General features: G+C 42.1%; 1 protein-coding gene across 1 annotated transcript in view; it reads right to left on the reverse strand.

Annotated features, from left to right (window-relative positions):
- Window positions 1–24,754, reverse strand: part of naaladl2 (N-acetylated alpha-linked acidic dipeptidase like 2) — a gene marked incomplete at both ends in the record, with an annotated part of 270,383 nt that overhangs the window by 150,424 nt on the left and 95,205 nt on the right. The window contains 1 exon segment of the mRNA XM_080506621.1: window positions 5,736–5,867. Coding sequence (XP_080362747.1) covers window positions 5,736–5,867 — 132 coding nt within the window.

A 24,754-nucleotide genomic window follows, 5' to 3' on the forward strand; every position in this document is an offset into this window, starting at 1 on the left:
TGAAAACTTAAACCTCCCACCCAACTTTCGCTGTAGAAGATAAGAAATGAATCAATAAACAAAAAGGGTCAAAAACATTATCCAACAGCGAGTGTGGATTCAGATCAAACAGCACAACATCGTCAGCATCAAGAGAATCAATTGAAGAAATAACAAATGCTATAGATCACAAACTGCACACGATTAGAACATTCACCGACCTAATTACGTCCATGAAACATACGCGTGTACACGCAGGCAACGACGTGTTCAGAACAGGAACAAAACCTGGACATTTTAGTGGACAGGCGACCCAGTTGGACTGTTATTGTTGTTATTAAACTTTTCTCCGTTTCCATGGAGTCGATGTCGGAGCTTTTTCTAAAAGTTGACTTCTTCCATTCACACCCTCGGTTCACGCTTAATGAACCTGAGCACATGAAGCTATTGCATCACATTCCGTGTGTTTGTTTGTTTGTTTGCACGCTTGAGTTTAAACTCACACTTCATAACCGCATGCAGTTCAGGGAAATGGTTTCAGATTTCATCCTCGGCAAAAGCAGCGATTTCCACAAGTGAATATTCTGCGTCTCTTATGAAATTCAGCCTGAAGCTCTGAACCGCAGTAATCCATTAATGGCTTTCATTCTCTGCATAGTGATTTGTGTGGATTCTCTGGCTCCATCACGGGCGATAGAGTCAGATCTCCTCATCTTTTCATCTTGACAACACTTCAAGGTGTTCCTTTTTTAAAATAAACGATTCCACTGCCTTCATTCAACTTGCTTTTCTAATACGCACGGTAAGTTTGATGTCGTGCACACTTGTTACCGTGCATTGGCATTATTCAGTATAATGTGACATTTGGGAGAATCTTTAATTTTTGCAGAGAATGACAAAAGTAAGACGGCCTGGAAATTAGTTGTCTGTAAAACGAGCGTCTCGTACACACACCAGCGGCCAGACTTCTCCGCAGGCCTCAGAAGAATATATAAATAATAGATGGATGTTTATTGGATTTTGTCCGTGAATACTTATTCAATAATTCCAAATGTTAATGCTCCCATAGCTTCTCCCAGGTTGTGCTGCTTCCAGATCTGTATTTCTAGAGTAAAGCTTTCAACCAATCGCATTTCAGCCATCACTTGTTGCCAGGGGAACAATATCTGCCTTCATGGTCCCGTTCTGCAGGATAAAGTGAATAAGTAAGTGTCGGTCACGCTGCTGCTTCACCCAATCAGATTTTTTTTTTAATATACGTTTCTTTCTGAAGTTTTAGTTTAAGCACTTTTCGCAATTTTTTCAAGCTTGACGATTTCTGATGCTTAAAATTAAAGAGTGAAAATGGTATTAACTGTCCTAACAACTCTGTCTGGAGTCTGGTTTTTGTGAAAGCTTCAGGGAACCACTAAAGTTCCCCCCCCCCCATTGGTCGCGAGCCGCGGGCCGCGGACGCCTTGTTTGTACTATTTTGGAGCGAGGCACGAGGCATGTGGTTTTTGTTTTCACATTTTACACAACGTCCCAACGCAGCAGCCTCGAAAACACACGATTGGAAGCACTATTGTGACAAGAGTGGGACACGCAGGCCCAATCAACCTCTCAGGGCAGAGAAATCAATACGACTCATGTCTTTGACCACCGCCTCTGTGTAGGTGTGTGTGTGTGTGTGTGTTATCTGTGCATGGAATAAGGCAGAACGCAGTGTTCCAGTCAGTGACCAGCGGCTGGGATCCGTCGGGGAAGCGAGGGAAATGGACGAGTTGCACCACAACGTGCACGGAGACGGCAGGCTGAGCCGAGGTTTAAGTGAAAGACCCAGAAAAAAAAAAAAGAAGAAGAGGGGTAAAAGGAGCAGAAGGTGGCAGTATTGTCGAGGCCCGCGGTGATGACGCCGAGATAAGAGGGGGGGGGGATTTACGCACTGCAGAGCAGGAATTACCACTTAAAGCTTAATCCGTCTCATTTGAGGCGCGCTCCCTCTCTACGGCCACGTGGGGACGGCTGGTCGCTTATCGCAAAGCCGCCGAGGCCCGTCGTCTGAGGTCTGCCTTGAATCACAACAGAGTCTCATGACGGTGTGAAAAGACGTGGAACAAAGTAACCCGAACCAAAGCGCACTGCAGGACACAAGGAGAGGGGGTTTGGGAACAAACAATAGAAAGCGCAAAGTGATTTATGGACTGATCGAACTTAAAACGAGTCAAATCATCCGGCTTTTTCAACACTTTCTCGTGGTTCCGTTGGTTCAAAAGCCTTCTTTTAAAAGTTTCTCGCTTCTCCTTGATTTCCCTCAATTTGAATATTGGATCCGAGGAGCTGCGTTCAGAATCTGCCGTGTCTGTGTGAGCTGGACTGGCTCCGCCCACACACACGCCCATCTATGGGAAGATGGAGGAAGTGCGTCCTCTCGTGGCGCCATGTGCCAGAGCAGAGCTGTCTAATTGTGGGAGGAGTCAAAGGGGGAGGAGCCTACCTTGATCGATATTGGCTGAACCCCCGATGACACTATGTAGGGTTTGATTTCTACCTTGATTGTGATTGGCTGAACCCCCGATGACACGATAAAGGGTTTGATTTCTGATTGGCTGCTTGGAGCAACACGCTAAAAAAAACCAAAAAAAGCTCTTTGCAACTGTTGTCTACACTTGTATACCTGTGATTTTTTTTTCCTTGTTCCATGTACGAGTGCATTGAGACGACTGGGTGTATATTGGTGGTATAGAAATGAAACTGAATTAAAATCAAACCGTTAATTTCGGTATCACCGACACTGCCAAGTCCTTGACAGCTCATCCAACATTTTCCTGTCAAATCTTCAACCAAATGGTTTCCCATAAGCAGCAACCTACACACACACACACACACACACACACACACACACACACAGCTTCCTTCAATGTCTTGGCATTCGGGATTCCATAAACTGCTTCGGTGGGAGAAAATTAATTGTGAGTCCGGAGAAGCAGAACTGCCACTCAACACATCAAGCTCGTGTGTGAACCCGTTCATTTCCTCCCCGTCCACCACTGCTTGGTTTGAACACTTCAACACATCGTCTGTTCGTAAATGTGCGTTGGAGAAAAGTGGCGATTGAGGAAAGCAGTCGTTTGTCGGCATCGGTGCTTCCCCACATGGAAAGAACCTATACATGAAACATATAAGCAGTTTATATGCACATATATGCTGCATATATGCATATATATGCCACATATAGGCAAAATTGAGGTGCATATATGTGAATATACAGGCCATATAGGTCTCCTGTACTGCTTCTTTATTTCCACATATATACAGTATTTATATATACATACATATATGTATGTATGTATGTATGTATGTATGTATGTATGTATGTATGTATGTATGTATGTATGTATGTATGTATGTATGTATATATACATATATATATATATATACATATATACATATATTTATAGCCTACCTATCGCACTTTGGCAACTGTCATACATTTTCAAGGCAATAACTAAGAACTAACTGAAAAACAGTTATGCAAGAAGAACACATAGGTGCATATATGCACACATATATACGTGCATATATGTGCCTATATAGGTACCTGTATGCACGTATATGCGTACACATATGTACATATGTGTGCATATATGTATATGTAATATAGGAAGACGGCCAATTTTATATATGTCACATATATTAAAAACCTATATCAAAACCTATATTAAAACCTATATGTTTATATAGGTTCTTTTCATGTGGGTCGAGTTGTTCAAGCAGTTCCGGCGTCGCCTGGTTCTGCCGCTCCGACGCTCCGATGCCGCGAGGCCTTCAGGGACGGTTTCAGCAGTACGGACGGATCCGCCGGTCGTCTCTCAAGCGGAAGGTTCGATTCCCCCAACTGCCCATGTCCACATGCGCCAAAAAATGTCCTCGAGCAAGACACCGGAGCCCAAGCTGCTCACACGTGGAAGGATTGAGCCGTGGAGCCGCCTCCGTCGGTGTGTGAATGGCTGAATGTGATTCACAGTGTAAAACTCTTCGGGGACCGCTCAAGTGCTGGGAAAGGAAATGGCTTTGCGACCGGCTCACCGTAGCAGCATCGCCAACAACCCAAACAAGGACATCAGAGGGAAAATAGGCTTGACTTTTGCCAATACGTCTCAAATGACTTCCAGTTTGACTTTACTTTGATACACGATCTCTTCATTTTGGTATATTTGCCAGACTTCTGGCCGCTTCACCTCTCATTGTAACTGAAGAGAAACTCATAAATATCCTTTAATCTGTATGTGGCAAGCAAAGGAGGATTCAAATCCCAATTTCCATGAAAAACATTTACTTTTCTACTTTTTTTTCAGTACAAAATCAACCTATTAATACTAATTTTGCTCTCCAGGTTTGCCACAAGCTGCCCTGGCGCCCTTCAGTTTTAGTGTCTTTCTTTGCCTTCCAGAAGGCTAAAGAGAGTTTTTGTTTTTTTTCTCTCCTCATTGAATCCTCTCCTCTATTCCGCTGCCTTTGTGTGGAGAAAATGCAGCAGCGTTTCCAACGGTCAGCGCTTGTCACCGCATCTCCACCCTCACCTCATTCGCCGGAGGTTAATTAGCAACGGTTCTTCACCGATGACGACTTGACCGTGAAGCGCACCCAAGAGCAGAGTCACATTTCAAGGCAATCAAATACTGCACTGCAATAAAAAAATTGTTTCAGCAATTAAGCGGCTCTGAATGACAAAAGAGACGACGGCGTGCAGCCGCAATTTAAAAAATAAAAATAAAAATACGGATGCAAAAACAAAACGTATACATAATGTTGCCATGCACGTAAAGCTGTTGTCCTGGAACTTTCTTTTTTACAGTACTTTTAATGTGAGCCAATGAGCAGCCCATCAAAAATCCTGCTATTTATATAAGACACTGGATATTACCGCCGTCTCTTCATGCATTCTCAATTTTATTCCGTTCCACCGTTCTAATCTGCACTCAGGGTGCTTCGACATACAAAGACCCCGTCCACACGAGCCAAGACAACCTTTTTTTCCTCCCCATCGTTCTCAAAAAGTTTCCCGTCCACACGGCGCCGTCGCAGGAAATATGTGCGTCAACACCGTGAATACGACTGAAAACGATGCAGTGCACAGGTCGGGCCTATCGGTGGCGCCGCAACTCTGCCACAGAACGAAGAAGACACGGTAATGACATCATTGCTCATAGCAAATGTGCGTCTCACCACAACGTCCACACTGAGGCAGCATTTTCAAAATGCTCCACCCTGGAACACGTTTTCAAAGCAGCTCTGTTCTCAGGATTGCGCCATTTAGATGGTCGTCTTAAAATGACGAGGCGACATGAGTATCTATTTATAGACGTCAGAATTTTGCTTTTTTTTTGCAATTAAACAAGTTCTATCCATTGTGTTTCTTTCTCGAAATATCCAAGTTACTGTTATGTGAGCTGGAGAACTGAAGGAAATATAGATTGTTTCATGGATGGGGGGTCATCAGTCCATCACAGAGCCGGTGGAGGGTTGTGCTTTCACCCCTACAGGCAAAGTGTCTGGGTTCCAGTAGGACGTACAGTAGAACCAAAAGAAACTCTGTGACAGTAACACTACCTGGGGAGCAACTTCCTGAGGGGAACAGTGATTTTAGTTTGTTTTTTTAGATATAGCGTCTTCTCAGCATAGTTGTTTTCGTCTTCCCACGTGAACTGGGCCCCCTTGTTATATATTGCAGCTGTTTATGTTCAATACAAGTCTTGTTGTGTGTGTGTGCTCACCTGTGTTGGGGGGCGTGGCCACAGGAATGCAGGAGTCCTCCGACCCCGCCATTGGAGAGGAGAGTAACGTCCTGGCCAGGATGACTGAGATGGGCTGAACCAACAGAGGCGTCAGACTTCCTCCGGCTCCCTCTGGCAAAGACAGAAAGAAATAATTTAGGAAACACGAAAACGCACGACAGAAAGCAAAGAGATCAAAGCAAAAATATATAGACGCAAATGTCGCAGCGCTTTTTGGCTGCAAAGCCTACATTTTTATAGGCCAACGTTTACGGATTAAAGAAAAGTTTCATGTTTACAAAGCAACGTTTTGGCAACAATGTCCGTCAAAACTTTCTTCCACTGCATCCGTGACTTAGCGGCTCCCAAGGTGGAAAATTTCTTTCACGATTGTGATTCCCCCCCCCACCCCCCTGCAGAGACTGACGGAGGTGACAGAGCACCGTTACTGCACATCTCCCACGTGGCAAATACTTCTTCGACTCATGCGCCGAGAAACCAACATGGCCGACCCGTAGCGGTTTGAGCCGCGGTGCGAATCCTTGTTTTATCGTCCATATCGATAGTTTAGAGTTGTGACTCTCCCATGATAGCATCCGAGTCTTCATCAGTCACTAGAATGTCAGGTCCCACATGGACAGAACCTGTATAAACATATATGTTTTAATATAGGTTTTGATATAGGTTTTGAATATATGTGACATATAAAATTGGCCGTTTTCCTATCACGCATAAAATATAGGACATATATGCGCATATAGGGACATATATTTAATATATATATGTACCTATAGGCACATATAGGTACATATATTTAATATATATATATATATATATAGTACATATATGTACCTATATGGACATATAGGTACATATATGTGCATATAAGTACATATATGTGCATAAAATATAGGAAAACGGCCAATTTTATATATGTCACATATATTCAAAACCTATATCAAAACCTATATTAAAACATATATGTTTATATAGGTTCTGTCCATGTGGGCTGTGCAGAGCGGAGCGTTCCTGTAGCTTGTTTGCGAATCACCCAAGCTGCTGCTATTTACCAACAATTCTATATACGTACATATACACAAGAAAATAAATAGTGAATATAAATACTGCATCAATAAATAATCACGCTCACACCCGGGTCTCCAGCCCGTCCTCCCTGTATTTCGTTTTGTTTTTGCATGATATCAATATATGATGTAGCATTTCGGCATTAATGACAGCTGAGGGCCTTTTTCAGTGGGAGAAGCTCCCGAAGCCTCCGCAGTGTGATCAGCATCCAGGAACACCACCCCCCCCTCCCCTCCCCAGCGTAGTACCTCAGGATACTGGTTCATCAAAGCAGCAATGGCTTGGAAATCATAACAAAAAAAACACAGCAGAGTCCGGCTTATGATAAGGCTTAAGTTGTTTTGCTTGTATGTTGTTTATTTCATCTCCCGGTTATCGCTCAGGGCAGGCGCCCGGGCGCCGATCGGCCCGACTGCACTCTTATCTCAGCGTTGCCGGGCCGCTGCAGATACCGTCTGTCCTTCACAGGTTTCCTCCGTCCAGGGCGGAGGTGTGCATCTGTTCCCCGGGAAACCGGCTTCCATTCTGATTAGGTCCCGTCGCGCTCTGCCTCCTGCTTGGCCTTCGCTTCCAACACTCGTTGTGCGCCACAACACAGGGTTAAAGCTAAAACTGTAGCTCTACCGTATTTTCCGCACTATAAGGCACCTAAATACCTCAAATTTTCTCAAAAGCTGCCAGTGCGCCTTATATATGGAAGAATTGCTCTACTCCAGACTGCTATTTGACAGCTGAACAACCAGAAGCTTTTATTTTGACAACTCTAACTTCACAACCGGATCTTCAGAGCGGACGACACTCCACACAACACCTTCATCACTCATGGTTGCACACCAACGTTCTAACAAACCAAAATAAACTAGATGAAATAATTACTCCCTAAACTGGGGAACAAAAACACATAAACACAATCAACACGACACCAAGCCCAACAACGACCCACAATAACCTCCAACAACACAAAACATGAATTCCCATCATGCCTTGCATCCTGAGCTCCTCAGTGCAGCCGATAGCTGCAATGAATTATGGGAGTTTCTGTTTGTGGTGTTTTAAATGCAATTATTGGGGGTTCTATTTGGTTTGTGGTGTCGGTAATAATTGTGTTGTGTTGTGTTTTTGTTGCTTAGTTCATGTAGTTTAGTTTATTACCGGTAGTTGTAAGTTGTCAACCAGCAGTGAAGAAGGTTTTGTGTGTAGTGTCCTCCTGGCATAGGCTGCAGGTAGGACTTTCAAAATAAAGTGTGTGCAGCTCTCTGGGTGTTAGAGTCAGTGGAAAATGTAACCTAATGGCTTTGAGCTATAAAGGTTGCCGACCACTGGTCTATTGCGTGCGCCTTATAATGCGGTGCGCCTTATATATGAACAAAGTTGTAAATTATGTCAATCAATGTAGGTGCGCCTTATAATCTGGTGCGCCTTATAGTGCGGAAAATACGGTACATAGAAACGTCCGGTCGTTCCTCGCTGCAAAACTCTCACCCACGCGTCAAATCCTCGTCTGGAGAATCTTGTGGCAAAAAATATATTTCCCTCTCGGTAAATTAGTATTCTTTGAACGCTGTACCTTGACTGTGATCCAAATAGTAATAATTGTTGTTCAGAGTCCCGTGTCACTCCTGTTTCAGCTGGCTGTTCTCCAATTTCAGTTTTAATTTCATTACGCAGCCTTTAACGCAACGATGTGCCCATCAGTAACGAAATACTGAAATGTTTGCTAAATTTACACAAAAATATATATTTTTTTTCCTCCCCGTTCCCTAAAAAAAAAATCTGTTGCCCTGAGTGGTTTGCTGTAGAAATGCACAGTATCTCCATAATTCACTGTTATTGTGACATCAACAAGCACAATGTACGCAGTGAGAAACTGAGCTAAATTATATTTATATGCACTGTTGGAAAAACACAACAAGAAGGCCGTTGCTGGGCTAATCCCCCGCCGGAGGGCTTTATATTTTCTCACAAAGCCAGCTCTAAGGCAGCACACTTGGTACACTAGAGGGTGTTCCATGGGTCCTAGTAGATAATTATGTAGAATCTGAAAGGTCTTCTTCATAAGCTATGTCAAAATACGTCTCCAGAGCCCAAAAGGTGTTTTTATGCACTTAGTGACCCTGTGACCTGATATGCAAATTAGGTCCTGGTCACCATGGTGCCCCTTCTCCCCAGGTGGAGTGTCCATGTGTGAAGTTTGGTGACTGTGGGCCCAGGAACTGCTGAGAAATGAGGAGAAATGTTAATATGAAAATACATGTATTGTGCAACCATGACGAGCAAACTTCAGACCCTACCAATCTTCAAGGTCAAGGTCAGGTCACTTGGTGTACTGGAGGTTATCCCTGGAGTGTGTATCATGTGTGTATAAAATTTCAGAGCCCTAGCTCAAAAACCTAGGCCTCCAGAGCCCAAAATGTATTTTTAAGCACTTCGTGACCCTGTGACCTACTTAATATGCAAATTAGGTCAAGGTCACCATAGTATCCCTTCCCCCTCTGAGATGTATTCACATGTGAAGTTTGGTCACTGTGGGCCCAGGGGTTGCCGAGATATAGGTAGAAACGTTCGAACGGACGGACGAACGGACGTACGGACGTACGGAGACTGTTTGAAGATCCCCCTTCGGGGCCTATCAGCCACGGCGGGGGATAATAAAAGGCTCTGGAGCTGCATGTTGCAGCAGAACCTTCCTCTAAACAGCCACGAGACTGGAGATCTTTGAGGACGCGCTCCGTTTGGTTCTAGGTCACCAAACGAAGCCCGGAAAGAAATCCAGTCCTGTGAAACAAGGTGGAGGCACCATCATGCCCCGACGCTGCACTTGAACACACTAAAGGAATTATAAGACCCGTACGTCACCGAGGCACCGGAATGATGAACTTTACTGAAGCGACGGGAAAAACCGGAATCTGCGGATGAAGCTCTTGGGTCGTGGAGCCAAAAGTTCGCAACGAAACGGCACAAAGAGGAGACGGTTGGAACGTGGCCGGCAATTTGCTCTGACCTTAATCCAATGGGGAAAACCTGCAAGAGCTGAAATCTGCCACTTCAAAGAGCTTGACTGAAACTAAAGTAGAGGAGGCTGCGAGGAGACGGGTGCAGGAAGAGCCGGGAAAAATCAAGGAGACGTTGAAAGAAATAGACGGGGACGTAATTGTGTTGGGTGAAACTTTCAATTTGATATTTTAAGGGAAATCCGGATTATGTCTGAATTATATTCTTGAATATGAGCGATATCTAACATTTTGGAAGCTGGTTTCCTGGAGAGAGAGAGAGAGAGAGAGAGAGAGAGACTACTTGTGTTTTTGTTTGTACCAACTACCAACTCTTCCTCTGAAACCTGTTCAGAAGTTCCCATCAGCATCGCTCCTGCTGTGGACAAGTGACTGTTGCAGCACTAACTCATTACAGAGGCTCATCTTTATTTCACAGCCTCGGCCTCCTTTATAGTCCATTACCTTAAGTATAGTGTTACATACCTGCCTCCCCTGGAGCTGATCCATATTTTGTATGATGTAAACTCTAACCTTGGCGGCGAGGACAAGTGCGGCGGCGGCTTCAGGATTCCCATGTGATTTCCCTCCACACATTTAAAGTCAATACCCGAGTGCCACCGGTCTGGAAAGCACCACAGCGTTCGGCTGCGGCTCCAGCAGATGATTATTAATCCATGAAAGACACGGGAGACGAGGGAGGAACGAGGGAGACGCTCGTGAGAGAAGTGGGGTGAGGGGCTGGGGGGGGGGGGGTTGTTAGAGAATGCGGAGGGGAAATGAGGTAAAAAAATCAAAGATGGAGAGAGAGCTCAGAAGATGGTTGGAGGAGATTGGAGGAAAAAAAAAAATAAAAGACGAGGCAAGGACTGAATATTCGATAGAGCAACGGGAGGAGAGGGAGACACACACTGAAGGAAGGGAGGGAGGAAAAACATGGCCGGCCGGAGGAAGGCGAGCACGTCTTCCACAGAATCAGAATCCAAAATACTTCATGAATCTCAGGCGGAAACTCCTGTCGCGTCGCTCCGCGCGCAGAGTGAACAGGATTGAAGGTGAAGCATCAACACCGCAGGTTTTTTCCCCACCGCCGTCAGACTCATGAACAATACAAAGACTTAATGACTCGGTACAGACTGCTCTATTGCACTAGATCCACTGCACCACTTATCACTGTATCACTTGTTTTTTTCACTTTTTATCACTCCATCACCTTATGCACCGTAAGTAAATCCATCCTGTTGTTCCTGTTGTTCTGTTCCTGTTGTTGCCGTGTACCATATTTTACCTTATTTTTAGCTTATTTATTTTTATATTCCTTTTTATATTCCTAAAGCCTTATAGCTTAAAGTTTTTAGCTTTTTTTTTTCTAAACCAAGTGTATATGTTTTATGTTTAATGTTGCACATCTCACCAAGAAAAATTCCTAGTTTGTGAACCTGTTTACAAGCAATGGCAACAAAAAGAATTTTGATTCTGATTCTGATTCTGATTCTGAGCAAAAACATGCATAAAGATTCAACAAGTAATATTCGGCGGGCTGTGAAGGCATGCAGGGCCGGAGCTCAGGCGGTGGCGTCGCATAGCAGAGTGAGCTTAACAGCAACACACACACACACACACACACACACACACACACACACACACACACACACACACACACACACACACACACACACACACACACACACACACACACACACACACACACACACACACACACACACACACACACACACACACACAAAAGAGGAGTTGTAGAGTCTTAATGCACTCAGGTTGCATTTGGACTGTTTCCATGACAACGGGTTTGTCAACTTGGAGAAGTTCCACCTTGGTAGTCCAAGTGGCTCCGGCCATTGTCGTCATGTAAACGGGCCTCCAAAGCTCAAATTACATTTTTTTCACTTGTTGAGAGAAATTGGTAATTATAGCTCAGCAAAACGGGGCCAGTTTTTTTATTTTCAATTATCTTCAGCCGAAAGACCCTCAAGAAAGGTGAGGCTTTGCGAAAAAAAAAAAAAAAAAAATAGAAAAAGAAGAAAGAAACCTAATGGCCAATGTTCCCCCCCGTCTGTAAAACGATCAAAACAACCAACAGTTAGCGCCGTAAAAGGATTTTGACAGAAAGGCAGGATGTGCTTGAGGGCGAGACGGAAGGTCGGGGAGCAGAGCGACACTCGCCGACCTCGGCAGAAAAGGTCGCGGATAAAAGCAGCGGCGGGTGACGTGATATTGTTACGTTTAATGCAGTGAGATCATCAAATGGGGCTCCGGGTGAAAGGTGGGAACTCTGGAAGTAGAGGATCCCGGGAAGAACACAAACAACAACAAGACAAACCCCACAGGATCCAAGAGATTCTGATATTTGGAGAATCACAGAATTTCTGTTGTTGGAGAGGAAGTTGTTTTTTTTTTAATATATATATTAGGTTGACCTCATGACATTCTATGGCTCCCTCATATCTCCTTTCCTATCCACCTTTCCTTAACCCCGTGGATGATGTCACAGGGTTAAGGAAAGATGTTAGGAGGCTTCCTAAAAGGAGTTAAGGAAAGGTTTTAGGAGACTTCCTAAAAGGAGTTAAGGAAAGGTGTTAGGAGACTTCCTAAAGGTGTTAGGAGACTTCCTAAAAGGAGTTAAGGAAAGGTGTTAGGAGACTTTCTAAAGGTGTTAGGAGACTTCCTAAAAGGAGTTAAGGAAAGGTGTTCGGAGACTTCCTAAAAGGAGTTAAGGAAAGGTGTTAGGAGACTTTCTAAAGGTGTTAGGAGACTTCCTAAAAGGAGTTAAGGAAAGGTGTTAGGAGACTTTCTAAAGGTGTTAGGAGACTTCCTAAAAGGAGTTAAGGAGAGGTTGTAGGAGGCTTCCTAAGAGAGTTAAGGAAAGGTGTTAGGAGACTTCCTAAAAGGAGTTAAGGAAAGGTGTTAGGAGACTTCCTAAAAGGAGTTAAGGAAAGGTGTTAGGAGACTTCCTAAAAGGAGTTAAGGAAAGGTGTTAGCAGACTTTCTAAAGGTGTTAGGAGACTTCCTAAAAGGAGTTAAGGAAAGGTGTTAGGAGACTTCCTAAAATTAGTTAAGGAGAGGTTGTAGGATGCTTCCTAAGAGAGTTAAGGAAAGGTGTTAGCAGACTTCCTAAAAGGAGTTAAGGAAAGGTGTTAGGAGACTTCCTAAGAGAGTTAAGGAAATGTGTTAGGAGACTTCCTAAAAGGAGTTAAGGAGAGGTTGGAGGAGGCTTCCTAAGAGAGTTAAGGAAAGGTGTTAGGAGGCTTCCTAAGAGAGTTAAGAAAAGGTGTTAGGAGACTTCCTAAAAGGAGTTAAGGAAAGGTGTTAGGAGACTTCCTAAAAGGAGTTAAGGAGAGGTTGGAGGAGGCTTCCTAAGAGAGTTAAGGAAAGGTGTTAGGAGACTTCCTCAAGGAGTTAGGAAAGGCGGCCATGTTGTTGTGACAGCTCCACTAGGGGGCGTAATACTAATGGTACAGAACGAGCAATAGCACATATGATCATGTTGATAAAACACAGATGCTGGAAAACACAAAGTGTTGTTTTCACAATCTAAGCGCCAAAAAACAGAAAGGAATCCAAAACTAGACGTTACAGGAGGAGAACTCAGAGGTTAAATCATCTTTCTTCCAGTAAACAACTCGCAACTCACCTCCAGTTTGGAATATTTCCAGTAACGAGCGACGTGATTGGTCAGTTCACACCATGTGGTTTATACCTTTTGAAAGGCGGCCTGTGATTGGCTGGTAATTCTCTGACTCATCCTGATGTGTTTAAATGCTGAAGCAGCGAAGAGGAATTTAGACGGATTCAAATACAATGTGACGCTTTCTGTTCTGGTGTTGATACACGTGCACTTATTTCTGTTTTTCTTTCTTTTTTTTTTAACAAATAGTTCATGCAAAAAAACAAACAAATTATACAGCTGTGTTAATCAGATGTTGCACCATCGTCCTACTCATCAGAACACTTTTATGACGTGTTCGCTTTAAAAACGCGATAAAAACATTAAAAACCAAAATGAAGTGCTTCATTAAAGCAGTGCATGTTAATCCAAGGCCACTGTCAAATATAACAATATAATAATTTAGCCACAAGTTAATCACTGGACCGTAAAGTTCCCACATTAGTATCAGAATCAGTAGTAATTTATTATCATTCTCTGGGGGAAAATTCTTGAAAACTTTGTTTTGGTGGGTGTGATGAGGCGCGACCACCACTGGGGGGCACATGTTTCACTATGAAGTATCTATATTAGTGGAAATCATTTTGATGAGACACAAGACGGTTTAAACACGCATCAACAAAGCCTTATTTACTTCAATATATCAGTTATTTGCTATTTACAAGGGATTTAAAATTATTTATTTTTTTATCCACGACACGGATAAATATCCGCGAGACGTCTCCCTGAATAACAGTTATTTTTCATTTCAAATAAATTGTGCTTATTGAATTATGTTTGACCGAGAATAACAGACAAACTGGACTTGAGGAATAAATTATTGTTTTAAAATGTGAGTGTTATTTATTAGTTTTTTTTCAACGGAAGGCTGTTGAAGCTGCAATTATATACGTTTTGTTTTTTTTCCTGACTCCATCAACACTGAGTGGGTCTTTGGTTGGTAATAGAAAACAGCACCTTGGTTCCACTCCTGTACGATTCAGAACACTTCATTAGCAGAACAATCTGGAAGCTCTTAATGAAGGGATGCTTGAGAATGATTGTCTTTTAATTTTGTATTTTTTTTTCTCGCACTACACACTAAGCTGATCTTGACAAACTCCTTACATGTAATTAATTTTCATTCACGACTTGAGATAAACTCCAAGAGTGGAAACTGAATTAATGCGACCGTACAGCCCGTTCTTCTCCATCCTCTCAATATTCTCAATACTCAATAAATTAAAAACGCGAGACATCATCCGTGAAGCACCGCGTCATGTAATAACGGTGTAATATGTAATAATGTAATACATTTTCAACTCAATGTGGAATAACGTCGCTGCTGCATTCAGCAATAACTTGTTACATATTGCAACAGTTATTACGCAATGCGGGTGTGTGGAGCCACATTGTGTAACAAAAGTGCAATATGTAACGTAATACATGTTTGTTTTTATGCTTTGTATCATATATAATAATTATGTAACATAGTGCAGACTGGATGTGTTCCACAATTTCAGTGCATCTATAATGTTAGTGTCAGTAATGATTATTGAAGCTTTCTTTTACAGCTCGTGAAAAAAAAAAAATCCCGCATTATAATGATTACGTTTACTTTTGATTTAGGTTTGAGCAATAAAACCTCTTACTAGTTTTTGTTTACATTTTTGTGCCTGATGTTATTCTGACGGCTTTTCTAATTAAGGCATGAATTTTGATGATTCATAACATCAAATGATTACATTTTTCCCCAAAAAAACAAAAAAACAAACTGCTGCAATATGTAACCAGTTATTATAAAACGCAACACTGTTTATTCAACAATGCAGCAGAGTATTACAAAATGTGGTGTACATTACATAATGACTGGAAAATGAATACATGAATACACATTGCACTGTTATTACAAAATGAGGCGCTGCAATCCAAGCTCCATGAGCCAAGTGATTCCATTAGTAGACACTGATGGTGTGTGTGTGTGTGCGTGTGTGTGTGTGTGTGTGTGTGTGTGGGAGAGAGACAGTTTGACATGTTCACAGAGGAACGTCCAGCCGCTGCCTTCATGATGTTCCGGCCCACTCAGATGGAAAAACTGTCAGGAAATGAGAGTCGGAAGGAGCCGAGAGGCAGACGTGTGTCTTATCATGACGAGCAACGTTCTCCGTGACGTTCTGTCAGAGGACAACGTGGAACCGGCCCGTTAACTCGGCTGCTGCGTGTCGACGGCGGTAAACAGGCGCTACTTCTGAAACACATTCTCACCGCTGTTGATGGTTGATGTCAGTAGATTTATTATAAAATACTGTTGTTGTTTTTTTTTTTATTTCTTCCTTGTCTGTTAAATCAACTTCAAAGCTCAAAGATCTAATGGGTGTGGGATTCAAGACAAACTTTACTGAGTCGGCGTTTCCACTGGGAGGAATCGAGCAGCTCAGCAGCACACGAGGCTCTTTGGAACAGAAGGGAAGGAAGGATTGTTTTTATGGGTTTAAAAAAATGGAGAATCGCTGTAATGAAGCTCGGTATTAGTTTTCCAGCCGTGTTTTACCGTTACTGACATTCGTGGATGTACTACGTATGATGTCACTTGTTTTTCTCTGCTTCCTGTTTTCAGAAAATGTTGTTGAAGTGACAGATGTACAGTGACTCATACTAATTGAGAATTTCCAACTAAAGTTCGGAGCGATCAGGTTATTAGACAAATTGCTGTTCATTTGTTTTGAGGGTTTTTTGAGTTGCAAAAGTCTAAAAACAAACATGTTGAGTTAAGAAGTTAACTTCATATCGTCCATGTTCAAAAGGAGGACGTCGACTTAACAACCAATCAGGAAAGAAAGTAATGACTTCTAATGGAACTCCTTGTATTACTTTTCCACAAGAGGACCTTTTCTTTTATTAGATAGATACATAGATAATTACTTTATTCATCCCCGAAGGGAAATTGTCTTGTTGCAGCAATCTGGTACATACGAATATTATAAAATACAATAGAATAGCAATAGCAATTGTTATATATGCAATGTGTATAATACTTGTGTATAGTACTACTAATAATGGTAGCAATAAAATAACAACAACAACAATATATATATATATATATATATATATATATATATATATATATATGTATATATGTATCAGTAGTAGTAATAATAATAATAATAATAATAATAATAATACAGATAATAACAATGTGCAATAGTGTATAATACTCGGGTATAGTACTACTAATAATGGTAGCAATAATATAACAACAACAACATGGTAGCAATAAAATAACAACAATATATATATATATATATATATATATATATATATATATATATATATGTATCAGTAGTAGTAATAATAATAATAATAATAATAATAATAATACCAATAGTAACAGTATACCCATAACAATAATAATACCAATAGTAATAGTGTACTTGCACATGTATAAACATATGTATATGTACATGCAATATGCCATATGAAATATATGATATAATATAAGTATCAATGTATTGATTAATATAGAATGATCAATAACAATGGTTCCCAGCAACACAAAGCATTGAGGCACATTGTTTGCAGTTGGAGGCTAAATTAGGCTTTACGTTATTTAATTAAGTACTCTCTGGATTATCAAGTAGCCAAATGTTAGTACGAGTACTTATAGCAGTATCAGTGCCTCCTAGTTTAAATATTAGTGGGTATGATGGACAATATCGCGGAGTGCCTCATTACAACCGGGAAAAAACCGCCGTGAGATAATTAACTAACGGCAACCAAGTGATTAGGACGAACCTTTCCGGGCCATTGAACCATGTGGGTCACTGTAAACAATGTGTAGAATGTGACCTCCCGACCGGGGGAAAGGTGTTTGAGAGTGTCTGCTTGAGCAGTCTGGAGCGGGAAATTAAAGCCAAAGCTCAACTAAAGGAGAGCGTACTGCTAAAACTCTGCATTTAAGCGCCTTGCATCCTTATCAGAGAAGAAGAGTAGAAAATACAGGTACCGTATTTTCCGCACTATAAGGCGCACCTCCCTATAAGGCGCACGGAATAGACCAGTGGTCAACAACCTTTATAGCTCAAAGCCATTAGGTTACATTTTCCACTGATTCTAACACCCAGACAGGTGCATGCACTTTATTTTGATAGTCCTACCTGCAGCCTATGCCAGGAGGACACTACACACAAAACCTTCTTCACTGCTGGTTGACAACTTACAACTACCGGTAATAAACTAAACTACATGAACTAAGCAACAAAAACACAATTATTACCGACACCACAAACCAAATAGAACCCCCAATAATTGCATTTAAAACACCACAAACAGAAACTCCCATAATTCATTGCAGAGGAGGTCCAGAGGTGGTCGCTGCAAGGCATGATGGGAATTCATGTTTTGTGTTGTTGGAGGTTATTGTGGGTTGTTGTTGGGCTTGGTGTTGTGTTGATTGTGTTTATGTGTTTTTGTTCCCCAGTTCAGGGAGTCATTATTTCATCTAGTTTATTTTGGTTTGTTAGAATGTTGGTGTGCAACCATGAGTGATGAAGGTGTTGTGTGGAGTGTGGTCCGCTCTGAAGATCCGGTTGCGAAGTTGGACTTGTCAAAATAAAAGCTTTTAGTTGTTCAGCTGTCAAATAGCAGTCTGGAGTAGAGCAATTCTTCCATATATAAGGCGCACTGGCAGCTTTTGAGAAAATTTGAGGTATTTAGGTGCCTTATAGTGCGGAAAATACGGTAATTCTATAACTTGAAACTGGTCTACTGCGAAATTAAAACCAGCGTTTTGAGGAAGAAAGGAAAACACCAGATTTCCAACAAAATACGAGGGGAAAAAAAATGATGTCTGATTAAGTATTAGTATGATATTTGATTCCACTGGACCAATATTGTGGAATTAAACTGCATTTGCACTGCAGCTCTCCTGCAAATTTCCACTTGTGATTGTGACACAAGGTCGGTGTTGAGTGACGGTTCTTCAGGGTTTGAACATGGAGTCATCAGTAATCAGTAATGTGATGAGGCAGGACAGTTGGATGAGTGATGACCAGGTGTGGATCACACTGAGGCACGTTGTGGGGGAAAATGATCATTACTAGACAGTGTAATAATCGCACTCCACTTTCAAACTCCCAGTGGCACGTGTTCATCTGCACGTTTCAAGAATTCCTTTGAACCGCCGTTCAAAGACGAGGTGCACATGGACTTCAAATTCCTAACGATTGTTTTGATGTGAGCCTATGGTATAATGTATAATCGATGCATTGGGAATACAGTTTAAACAGACGGTGAACACGTTTGATAACCGAGTCACATCACGGAATTCTGCTTCAGTTTTTATATCCAGTTTCATTAAAAAAACAAAATCGTGAGCAGAAAAGCTGAATGAAAAAGAAACAGTGTCAAGTCATAGTCACCACAAAAAATTAAAGGAGTCATATTATATCCACCTTCTCCTTGATTTTCCTCAATTTAAATATTGGATCATAGGAGCTGCATTCGGAATCTGCTGTGGTGTGAGAGCTGGACTGGCTCCGCCCACACATGTCCATCTATGGGAAGAGGAGGAAGTACTTCCTCTCGTGGCGCCATGTGCCAGAGCAGAGCTGCCTGATTGTGGGAGGAGTCAAAGGGGGGAGGAGCCTATCTTGATTGTGATTGGCTGAACTGGCTATCAAGGAGTATACAGTGTAGATATACAGACAATAAATAGGATTTTCGTCCAGGAAATGTAATTGTGATTATTTAATATCATGTAAAATTAGCTTCCCATAAGACAAACACTTTCTAATGTAATTTAAGTTTATTGTTATAGGACACATTATAATTTTTGTTTAAATGAAGCTCATTGTGTTTGCCAGTGTTCGTTTTGTGAGGCGGCTTACAAGTTAAACTCCGATAAAATATGTCGGGGCAACACATCTTCTATAATGTCGGGATGAAAAAAAAAGAGCACAATGTACTGTATAACACGTTGAGACGCAAACACTCTTTGAAGGCTTTGAAGCCATTGTCTTCCTTTCAGTATGGACACACATCAAAGTGGATCAAAAGAAAAGAAAGGAAGATGGGTTGGAGAAAAAAAAAAAAGACATTAAAAGTGTGAAGATGTGGACACGATGTGGCGGCGGTAAACATCACCGTGATCAAAGACATGAAGAGTCCAATGCAGTGCAGAGGGTCGGAGCTTCAGCGCAATACTTCACCGTGAGACCAAAACTGTCAGCGATGAAACAAGAGAGACGTTTTTTATCCACAGAGAAATTCTATAGACGCTGATTGTATCACAGTCAATCGAGGTGGATAATGTGAACTGTAGTGTCGAGACAGAATGCCTGAGTAGGAAGGATCAATTCTCCTCCTTTGCAACAAACTGAGTAAAATCATTTATTTGGAATAATCGCCATTCATTAGAAACTTACTTGGTAATAAAGTAGCGACAGAGTTATTAGAATAAGTTAATCTGGAGACGGTAAAATGAGATTCAAATGTGGCCTGTGGGCCGCTAGTTGCTTATCTAGATGATCTAGATCTTTTTCTTGAGGGTGTGGCAGTTGCTAGGATCCAGGCCTCTCACCCAGAGACCTATGGGTAAAGGGGCAGGGTTTTGAGTTCTCCCGCGCTTTTGTGGGCTGTCCCAGTGGAGTTCGGTGTTTGGCGAAATAAAGACGTGTTCCAAGATTCAGCTCTGCCCCATCCTTCGTCCTGCCACAAGGGAACCAAATTTCTACCATAGAAAATCGGGACGTCCGATACCTTTTTGTTGTTGTTGTCGATATCTAATATACCAACGTTGTCCAACCCATAAATTTCGATTCCAATATCTACCAATACAGACAAATGGGAGCTTTCTTTTTCTAGAAATACACCAAAAACGGAGAGGACATGGACCGAGCCAACTCGGAGGTGGGGCCATGACATCATCATTTTCCTCAAATTCTCACGTCCACACGTCAAAGCCACTGCAGTGTTTTTTAAATTTCTCCACTCTGGAACCTGTTTTGTTTTAAACAACCTGTTTTCAGGCGCCTAAAAAAACTAGACGACGGCCAAACGAAGCCTCATGAAGCACTGTCTTTATTTCCTAACTCCACCAGGTGGCGCTATTGGATTTTAAGATCGAGGCTGTTAAGACTGGGATATTAAATGCGCTTTCAAACATTTGTTGAACGGACGGCGCCATCTAGTGGCTCCAGACAATAAAGACAGTGGTTCACGAAGCTTCATTTGGTCGTCGTCGACCTAGAACGCCGCGTCGTTGTGGACGATCGGACAAAAACGATGCTTTGACTTAACAGGGCGTCGTCGAATTTAAAAATAATCTCCTCTGACAGTTTCTACATACAACCCAGGATTAAAGCCAGACATATTGGTCCCCCCTTTGTTTTTGTTTTTTTTAAATAAAAGCTTGAGACCGAAGAGGTACTGTTCCGAAAGCAGACACGATTGTTCTATACGTTGACAATGTTTTGATTTTCCTGAGCTGCTGAAGTGTTCTATCCAGGGAATCACTAATCCTTCTCTAATGATGATTGTGTTTTAATGAAGGCTTAATGACAGTCTTTACACACTGGCGTACCAACCGCCAGCCTCTGCCAAAAACTGGGAATAAAAAACAAAAAAGAAAAAAACGAGGAGGCGGCGGCGGCGGGGTGGGGGGGGGTGAGGGGGTGAGGGGGGGTCTAGACTACTACGTGTTGGGCTAAAGAGCAGAACAGAGCTGACACACAAAAGCCCACAGGCATGATCACATTACCTCCGACGAACTGTTAATGTTCACTCCACAGACACTTTAACAAGTTTAACGCTCGCCGGCTCCAATGTGCCCGACCGAGAGCCAAATGGCTCAAATGGCTCGCCGTCATCCGTCCCTCCGCCACCGCCAAGTCGCCGTTAATGGACATTAACGTCGACGGCCGTCGTCCCGTTACCACATGAACTAGTGCGGTTTTAAGGTTTTGGTCAAAACTAAATGAAGTCAATAGCCATTAATTATGCAACTTGACGGCGTTAGCGCCGCTTTATGTAATAATGGTGCAATAATGGTAACAGTGGGATACATTTTCAACTCGTTTTTTTATAACGCCGCATTTCGGAATACAATTCTTAAGAGGATGTCGCTGCATTTTGGAATAACTTCTTACAAAATGTACAACATTCAGCGAGCTGGATCTCAGCAGACGTGCAGGACGGAACGTGCCGGACAGTGCTGAGGTTCTGCGAGGTTCTGCGAGTTCCACTGTACAACAAGACTGTAAAGTAACATGCAATAACCTGCAAAAAACTCAAATGTGCAATAACCCCTGCATCTACGCCACTTTATCCACGTCACTTTATCCACGTCACTTTATCCACGTCACTTTATCCACGTGTCTTTATCCACGTCACTTTATCTACGTCACTTTGTCTACGTCACTTTATCCACGTGTCTTTATCCACGTCACTTTATCCACGTCACTTTATCTACGCCACTTTGTCTACGTCACTTTATCTACGTCACTTTATCCACGTGTCTTTATCCACGTCACTTTATCCACGTGTCTTTATCCACGTCACTTTATCCACGCCACTTTATCTACGTCACTTTATCTACGTCACTTTATCCACGTGTCTTTATCTACGTCACTTTATCTACGTCACTTTATCCACGTGTCTTTATCTACGCCACTTTATCTACGCCACTTTATCCACGTCACTTTATCTACGCCACTTTATCTACGCCACTTTATCCACGTCACTTTATCTACGCCACTTTATCTACGTCACTTTATCCACGTGTCTTTATCCACGTCACTTTATCTACGTCACTTTATCCACGTCACTTTATCTACGTCACTTTATCCACGTCACTTTATCCACGTCACTTTATCTACGCCACTTTATCTACGTCACTTTATCCACGTCACTTTATCCACGTGTCTTTATCCACGTCACTTTATCCACGTCACTTTATCCACGTCACTTTATCCACGTCACTTTATCTACGTCACTTTATCCACGTCACTTTATCCACGTGTCTTTATCCACGTCACTTTATCCACGTCACTTTATCCACGTCACTTTATCCACGTCACTTTATCCACGTCACTTTATCCACGTCACTTTATCCACGTCACTTTATCTACGTCACTTTATCCACGTCACTTTATCCACGTCACTTTATCCACGTCACTTTATCTACGTCACTTAATTGACCACTTGTTAGGACTGAACCTGCACTGCCAACACTGGTATTATTTCTTTTACTATAGTATGTTTATTGTACTTTTATTCTACACTCCCCCCCCCCCCCATCATAGTTTAATTTCCTTGTATTTCATCTTACTGTATATTTTGCTCCCCTTAGAACCTATTATACTTTATTATAGTTTGTGATTTTTATCTTATTTTTTTATTGTTTAGTCCTATTTTATTTTATTTACTTATTATTACTTTTTACTGTAAATATTTTTGGCCCTCAGAGTTCTTGATAGTCATTGTATATAAGACAACCTCTATTCTTATCTAACTGTTTGCACATTTCTTGTCTTTCCTACTCATGAGTCCTCAAGAGCAGAAGGTAACAAGTACATTTCTCCTTTGTGAGATCAATAAAGGCTTATCTTATCTTATCTTAGCTTATCTTATCTTATCTTAGCTTATCTTATGAACATTTTACTGCCCCGTCGAGAGCAACACGTGTAGAGGTTCCCTAAACAAGACCTCTGCAGGATGAACAATGTTTGTTTTAACACATCATTTGTGATCAGTTCAGCCTCCCGACAACTCGTCTTTGCGTCGCCGATTTTCCGCACCGCTTGTGACATTTAGTCCAACGACGTCATTCATCCACGTAAATAAATTAGCCGGTGAAAGCCGAGCGACTGTGTCACCGCCGCCGACTCGACACGTGTCGGAGGGACAACTTAGAGCTCATTTGCGCCAAGATGCAATTGTTGAAGGCGCGGAACCCCGCCGGTAACCTTCTGTAACGAACGCATCCGGACGTGCGGACGGGAAATAGAAGCGACATGCCAGGGGTTTCCATCCCATTTGCATGAGAAAAGATAAAACGTGGCGGCGAGTCAGTCAGAAGTCACCGGATGCCGGCCGTGTGCATTATTCATTCTGCAGAGATGTTAATAAAGAGGTTACGGCCCAGAATCACATTTTCTCAGCAGGAAATGAGGCGAAAGAAGCAGCCCACTTGATTGGACATGCACACACACACGCACACACACACACACACACACGGTGGGTCATGTGACTCACAACAGTTTCCTCTTGACAGATTGCGTGAAAATGTGATCTTGGCAGCGTGGAGTACAGTTTGCAGTCTCAAGAGGGGGAGCAGGTTAAAGAAGAATTAGCCTGAGACCATTTTCATGGTAATGTGAAGGAACAGTTGTTGGAATTGAGGCTTGAAAATGCCCAAAAGGAAAAAAAAAAAAAAAAAAAAAAAAAACTCTCGCCTTTGCATTATACATGTGGAGAAGTGGGAAAAAAAAAAAAAAAAAAGATGCCGGTTGCTCTTCTGCTGAACAAAGTTTGCATAAACTTACAGTATGTATGAAGTGTGTGTACAGCGTGTGGGTGTTTTATATGCTCCGTGGGTAATATCCACCGGAGTGTAAAAGCATATGTTTGAGTCTCATGCATTACTAATCTGAGCATAAAAAACAACTCATCTTTCCATTCGGGCTGACAAACCTGTGGCTCCATCTGCTTCACCGTCTTATCCTCCACAACGGTGCTGCACTTTGGTTTTTTTCTTTAAAGCACGTTGCCTCTGACAACAATGAACTCGTTGAAAACAAATGTATGTTGAAAGCCTGAAACGTGGAGCATGTAGAACATGTGATCTGTAGTAATTTGACACCTGCCTCCTGAATACCTGAATGACGCTTAATGTGGAGAGAAATGTCTTTGGCCGATGATTCGATGATTAAAATGTGAAACTCTGTAGCCTCTATTAACAATATAAAGTCGTTCTCATCAAAGTTTTATCAACAGGAATCAAGTAAATACAGAAAAAAAGTATTTCCCAATGTCTTTTTTTTAATAGTGACTCCGTCAGTGTGAAACCTGGACCTGATGGATGAAGAGCTGAGATCCTGGTTTTCAAAAACTTCTCCATCACTGTCACTGACACAGTACTTTGATACAAGATGGTAGCAGGAGGTGGAGATGAACCACACTGACGTCTGTCACTTTACATTTCACCGGCAAAGTTCTGTGCTGCCCTCTAGTGGTGAAGAGTATTTATACATGATTACTCTGCAACACACTGTCGCTGTGAG

The sequence above is a fragment of the Blennius ocellaris genome (genome assembly GCF_963422515.1).
Source record: "Blennius ocellaris genome assembly, chromosome: 12".
In the NCBI taxonomy this organism is placed as follows: Eukaryota; Metazoa; Chordata; class Actinopteri; order Blenniiformes; family Blenniidae; genus Blennius; species Blennius ocellaris.